Here is a 6,488-nt window from a genome sequence, read left to right as displayed (position 1 = left end):
CAAAACAAATCAGCACACTGCTCTACATTAAGAATGATAGTGAATCTAGATTATTATTCCAAAATAGCATTATTAATGTGAATCGGGACCATTTCTGACCGGGAAAAAAAGCACAAAAATGTGTTTACTACAGGCTTTCCTCGATTTGATTTTATCACATGCATTTTCATCCTCTATCTACACTGCTGATCAGGCCAACCTTTCATTCTACAACCTAATAAACTACTCAATTTCAGCAACTCACTTAGTTCAATTGGATTGGAAATGACTTGCGTGACGTTGTTAATTGACAGCAATCTTTCACTATTTAGCCGACAGAACTGTACCCAGTGGTACACCCAAGAGGACTGTAATCTCCTAGCTTCAGCAAAAAAAAAAAAAAAAAAAATGTTTTTAAATGTTGACAAGCATGACGTGTGTGAGTAGCAATCAAAATGTCTGAGACTTGAGTGAAAATATTAACAGCATTTTAACTGCTACAATAATACTGCATGAGGAAAAATACCTGGAAATTTTGTCATCGTAACCATCCAGATACAAATATTGCATTGTACTGAGTACTCCTGGTGCAGCGTGGTTTCTCCAAAAATAATTTTTTTTAACAAGAGAAAACGTTTTTCCTGCCATTACGCGTTAATATGAACGCCTATATGTTCAGCTATTGGTTGTTCAGAATCTGAAAGGACCGTGACATTAGAACCTACGGGAACAGCGACGACAAGTGGTGATACTCGCCGCCATTAAAGGACAAGCCTCTTGTCAAGGACATTACGTAGCTACGTACAGTTTGGGCAGCGTAGGGACGTACAGCTATAAATACCAAGCACCGCCTTCTCCATTCCCTCTTTTCATTCGGATAGGCGACAAGATGGTGAGTTCCTGAGAAGCTTGTGTGTGACCACATTTGCTTCACAATCCTGTAAATACTGAAGCCATCCCTAACTTTGACACCTTGTCACAACGGGGATCACGTTTACTTATATTAGGCCCATACATTTCTTGGTATATTGAAGCTTTTTTTTCAGCAAGCAATAGGTATTAGCGTTGTATAGCTGAAGCAAGATGTGCTACGCTGAAAATGGAGGCCGTTAACAAGATACATTATGACGTGATTTTTTTAGCCCCGTCTTTCAGTCGTAAAGACAGCCAGTCTCATCCTTAAAATTTAAAGATGTGTTACAGTATGGACTTTGACGTGGGTAACTAATCATTAATTGCACATAACTGTATAGTATGTATACATAGCATTGAATTGCCGGCGTGACTAGGCCGCACCGCATAGCTGTGGTCTGATTTTTATACTTGAAACTTGTGACGTTAAAATGACAGCCCTCTGGCTCGGTGATTTTCAGGCAAATCATGTAAGATTAAATTTTGATACGAAAGGCAAATTACGTTAACTGGTTGACCGTAAATTGCTCACTTCATCGGTTTTAGTTGGACATGTTGGGACATGTACATAGCTCGATAATGTGGACAGTTTAGCTTGCATACAACAGCAATGGGTGGAAAGGCGGAACGATGTGTAGTGTAAATTTAGAATGTTAAGTGGAATGTATGGTATAATAATTCGATGCATATTTTTACGGTAGCGATCGTATTCGGTTTAAAGTTAACGTTTTACCGTTCTTTTCTGTAGTCCCACCGTAAGTTCTCGGCTCCCCGCCACGGATCTCTGGGCTTCCTGCCCCGCAAGAGGAGCAGACGCCATCGCGGGAAAGTCAAGAGCTTCCCCCGCGATGACCCGAGCAAGCCCGTCCACCTTACCGCCTTCCTGGGTTACAAGGCCGGCATGACGCACATCGTGCGCGAAGTCGACAGACCTGGATCAAGTGAGTACATTCGCCTGAGTGTAACCTCTTTGATACTGTAGTGTTGCGCGCTTCACCCACGATGTTTAGAGCAAGTTTAAGTGAACCTTTAGTGCTGGTCTAAGAACCGCTAGGTTTTTGGTTTACCCGAATTTAGAGCTGTGACACCTGACGCCTGTAGAATTCGCAGAATTGTTCCTGAAAGTTTTTTGCATGTTTGAAATTTGCTTAAATCTGTCAGGTGTTGTACTGTATTGGTTGTATTGATCCCTGGTTTGTAAATCGGTTGCTTGCCTGTGATGATCACCTCGACGGGCGGACAGACTGGGCTCAATGCCCCTGCTGAATGTCGAGTTCTGAGTGCAGCAAGAAAGGGTGGCATGCGTGGCATATTTTGACATCCATGTTTGAGCCAAATGCTTTAATGGAGACTGGTAATTAACACGTCATAGGTTTTGTCAGTTTGAGATTCACCTGATTGGCTAATTGTCTTCCCCTCCCCTTATCAGAGGTGAACAAGAAGGAGGTTGTGGAGGCGGTAACGATCGTGGAGACCCCGCCCATGATCGTAGTGGGCGTTGTGGGCTACGTCCAGACCCCTCGTGGCCTCCGCTCCTTCAAGACCATCTTCGCCGAGCACATCAGCGATGAGTGCAAACGCCGCTTCTACAAGAACTGGTGAGGCTTCAGGAAGGAGTTGGAGAATCTTCTGTTTAGCTCATGTTAAATTTACATTGCGTTCATTTAGCAGATGCTCTTATCCAGAGCGACTTCCAGCACAATAGAACTTGAGTGTATACATACAAGTTAAATGAGCACCAGTGGCAGGCCAGGCTAATAGTCCCAGAGTATGAGCTTAACACTGTTCAAGCCCTACCACAAGTTAACTGGTGTGGTTTGACTAGGCTAATGGAAGCCAAGTATACCACCGTATCGGTCACTAGAACACAGAATCCAGAATACACTACAGTGCTAACCATAAATAAAAAGTACTAGACGTAGCAGGTGTGATGGGCATGGATTGAGGTGGTCCATTCTTACTGCTGATATAGTTTGCTTAAATTACACTATTGCCCTTTAGACTACCATTCTAAAACCCTTCTTTCAGAAGTGCTTAGATATGTTGGGCAGTATGTAGACTCAGTACAGATGCTCAAAATTAAAAGGAGTAGCACACTAGATGGATGTGGAGCGTGATGCTGTTCAGGGTGGAATGTGCCAGGGTCTCTTGCTCTGCCTGCCTAACCTTGTGGCGCCCTCCTGTGGCAGCTCCGCTCAGGTGCCTCGTGCCCTGATGAGCTCCAGGCTCCTCTGGCCGGTGGAAAGGGCTCCTTAGAAGCCGTGCCATGAGCCGAAAGTCTTCCTCAGCCGCCCCCCTCGCCCTCGCCTCCAGGCAGAGGGCAAACGGCTGCGCTCGGCCTTCCTCCGCTGGCCCGTCCCGGGTTATGAGGGAGCTGAGCCGATCTGTGTGCCTCTCTTCTCCCGCCCCCCCTTCCGCCGCACCCGCCTGCGGTTCTGCAGGTACAAGTCCAAGAAGAAGGCCTTCACCAAGTACTGCAAGAAGTGGCAGGACGAAGAGGGCAAGAAGCAGCTGGAGAAGGACTTCGCCGCTATGAAGAAGTACTGCCAGGTCATCCGCATCATCGCCCACACCCAGGTGAGGGCGCCAGTGAGCACAGGCTGATCTTGAAGTCTCCCTTTTCTGCCCTTTCCTCCGGTATCAAATCAGAAGGCAGCCAGTGGCTCAGATGTTGAGGTCCACCTTAACTGGTGCTGTGGTGGCACGAGTGTGCTGGTTTTGTTTTGTATGTGGTCTGGCTGTAGAGGGGTGTGTTGGTGATGAGACCACGGAACACCGCGTCAGGCATGGCGCCCGACTCGCATGAGGAAACTATCCATGCTGCCTTCCTTCTGATAACACGCCCCTCTCAGAATGATCCCTGTAGCGAGATGACCCTTTTACATTGGCAGGCCTACATATAGTGCAGCAGTCTTGCGTTCTTCTTACAGGGCAGTTTGACAGAATTCAAACTTCCTAGAACCTTAGAGAATGTCTCTCTCGAAGAGATTGAGTCAGTACTTGAAAATGAACCCTTGGGAGTGAAGGTGCATGTGTATAAAAGTGTCCTAGCATTCTCAGTAAGCCGGACCCTTTGCCATTCCGCCAGATGCGCGTGCTTCCCCTGAGGCAGAAGAAATCTCACCTGATGGAGGTGCAGCTGAACGGGGGCTCCATCGCTGACAAGGTGGACTGGGCCCGGGAGAAGCTGGAGCAGTCTGTGCCCATCAGCAACGTCTTCACCCAGGACGAGATGATCGACGTCATCGGGGTCACCAAGGGCCACGGCTACAAAGGTACCCGACACAAACCCGTGGTTCAGCGGGTGTGCGACATCAGACCTCTGTCCCGAACATTTCCTAGGTCTGGGGTGTGGTTGTATGCTGCATTACTGAAGGCCCTGCTGTCTGCAGTGCCATACTGTGATCTTGTAAGTGCATGCTGTGTAGTTGCTTGGTTTAGTTTCTGAGTTGAGATGGCGTGGTGTTGATGTAGAGGGGTGTGTGTTGGTGATGAGACCGCGGAACACCGCGTCAGGCGTGGCGCCCGAATCGCATGAGGAAACACTCCATGCTGCCTTCCTTCTGAGAACACGCCCCCCTCAATATGAACCACTACCCTTTCAGACACTAACTAAAGATTAAACATTGGGAATGACCTATTTTGGTCCAAGGCCCTGCCCTGCCCCTCACTTAGCCTTCTGATTTCCCCCTCCAGGTGTCACCAGCCGTTGGCACACCAAGAAGCTGCCCCGCAAGACCCATCGTGGTCTGCGCAAGGTGGCTTGCATTGGGGCGTGGCATCCTGCCCGCGTTGCCTTCTCTGTCGCCCGTGCCGGTCAGAAGGGCTACCACCACCGCACCGAGATCAACAAGAAGGTGGGTCTGCTTTGAGGGCAAAGCACCTTTCTGACATTGCTGAGAGATTATGAAGTGTTCCTCCGGCCTGTCAGCTCAAATGAATGAGGTGATTTGTCCCGTCTTCCCCAAGATCTACAAGATTGGCCAGGGTTACCACACCAAGGATGGCAAGGTGGTGAAGAACAATGCCTCAACTGAGTATGACCTGTCCAACAAGAGCATCAACCCGCTGGTGAGTGCTGGCACGCCCGCGGCTCCGTTAACATTAAAGCCAAGCCTATTGCGGTGATGTTGTGCTGGTTCCTTGCTAGTAGCTGCTGGTCTCTGAACCCCTTGTGTGGCATCTCTGCAGGGCGGCTTCGTGCATTACGGCGAGGTGACCAACGACTTCGTCATGCTGAAGGGCTGTGTGGTGGGAGTGAAGAAGAGGGTTCTCACCCTGCGCAAGGTAAGCCGTGAGCGTGCTTCAGGCGATGTGTGGGTGGAGGAATCTGGCCATCACGGCATGCATCAGAACTGATCCTCCGTCTCTGTCCCCCCAACCAGTCCCTGCTGACACAGACAAGCCGTCGCGCCCTGGAGAAGATCGACCTCAAGTTCATCGATACCACCTCCAAGTTTGGACACGGCCGCTTCCAGACAGTTGAGGAAAAGAAGGCGTTCATGGTGAGTGGTCGTCCCTCGTCCTCTGACCAAGGCTTTTGGGGGGGGGGGGGGACTGCCTGCAGTGGACACTAACTGTAGATGGGTTTGGCCCTGTTTTTACCCTAGCTGAGTTGCATTTACCTTGAGACAGGCATAATGTTAAGTGTGCTCGGGGTAGCAGAGCTGCTGAATTCCAGCCTGTCTCTGCTGAGCTACAGATGGCTCTTGTATGTAGCATTGCAGCATGACCCGGCAGTCGAGGTAGCTGTGTTGGAAGTGGCTAAAGACGCTGCGTATGCCATTACACGGAGGGCAGTGAAGTGATGCATTTAATTGATGGTATTGCATTTGTCAGCTGTAAAACGTGTGCATTTTAGGCGGCGTACCCCACACAATTGGTTGTTCCCGGCTCTGCACTGTTCGTAACCTGTTTTCAGCCCTCCGTCTGACTCTGGGTTCCATTCCAGTGCCACAGGAAGTGCCAGTGAGGCAGGGGAGCTGTGCTTCCTGTGCACGTCTCCCTGTTCACTCTCTGGCAACACATGCCTTGCTGCCTTCAGCTAGCTGTCGAGTACTAAATGGCACCCTTTTTTTATTTTTTTTTTTTTAATTAAAGCCACAGATTGGAGCTTTAGGCTGTGTTTATCCCCATTGGCATGCTTTTACAATAGGTTAAAATGGTTTGCCATGGGACACATTTTGCGGTCACTTACAACATAGGGAGCATGAGAACTAACACCTCTCTCTGCCCACAGGGACCACTCAAAAAGGACCGCATTGCCAAGGAGGAGACTGCCTGAAGTCCCTGCTGCCCAGCTCTGTCTGTCTTGTCATCACAGTGCTACAGAGTTATTTAATAAAAGACCAAAAATTACATGGCTGTCGAGTGTCTTTTTTCAGAATTGGAGAAAACGATCTGTCTGGTTTTCTGCTCCTACTCTTTAGATAGTTACAGCTGCCTAACTCAAGTAATATGGCTTACCTTCCTGCTCACAATGGCTGCTGTCTGTATATAGCAAAGCATTGTGGGTAGTGGGAAGAAGGCTTCAGTGAAAAGGTCAGATTCGCAGTTTGCCTGTCCTATCCTCTGTGGGGAGCTCATTGCACCACTGA

The 6,488-nt window shown here is 48.8% G+C and overlaps 1 protein-coding gene and 3 non-coding genes across 4 annotated transcripts; all 4 read left to right on the top strand.

Moving 5' to 3' along the window:
- The first annotated feature begins 850 nt into the window (after positions 1–850).
- On the top strand, positions 851–6,251 carry rpl3 (ribosomal protein L3). The gene is made up of 10 exons (XM_036553252.1): positions 851–871; positions 1,640–1,832; positions 2,321–2,489; positions 3,333–3,468; positions 3,980–4,166; positions 4,588–4,748; positions 4,861–4,962; positions 5,083–5,178; positions 5,277–5,396; positions 6,131–6,251. The coding sequence occupies exons 1-10, from the start codon at positions 869–871 to the stop codon at positions 6,173–6,175; spliced, it is 1,212 nt and encodes a 403-aa protein (XP_036409145.1). The 5' UTR covers positions 851–868; the 3' UTR covers positions 6,176–6,251.
- On the top strand, positions 3,641–3,733 carry LOC118795239. The gene has a single exon (XR_005005805.1). It is a non-coding gene; the product is annotated as a small nucleolar RNA U83B (small nucleolar RNA).
- On the top strand, positions 4,373–4,465 carry LOC118795238. Its single transcript, XR_005005804.1, has one exon. It is a non-coding gene; the product is annotated as a small nucleolar RNA U83B (small nucleolar RNA).
- LOC118795234 lies at positions 5,787–5,919 on the top strand. Its single transcript, XR_005005800.1, has one exon. It is a non-coding gene; the product is annotated as a small nucleolar RNA SNORA54 (small nucleolar RNA).
- Positions 6,252–6,488: the final 237 nt, after the last annotated feature.

The sequence above is a fragment of the Megalops cyprinoides genome, chromosome 19 (genome assembly GCF_013368585.1).
Source record: "Megalops cyprinoides isolate fMegCyp1 chromosome 19, fMegCyp1.pri, whole genome shotgun sequence".
Lineage (NCBI taxonomy): Eukaryota > Metazoa > Chordata > Actinopteri > Elopiformes > Megalopidae > Megalops > Megalops cyprinoides.
This window is presented reverse-complemented; position numbering and strand designations above follow the sequence as displayed.

Excerpts from the sequence above, each read along its gene's own strand:
- rpl3 (XM_036553252.1), top strand. Across the intron at positions 1,833-2,320 it reads AGTCGACAGACCTGGATCAA|AGGTGAACAAGAAGGAGGTT; the intron begins GTGAGTACATTC and ends TCCCCTTATCAG. Across the intron at positions 3,469-3,979 it reads GCATCATCGCCCACACCCAG|ATGCGCGTGCTTCCCCTGAG; the intron begins GTGAGGGCGCCA and ends CCATTCCGCCAG.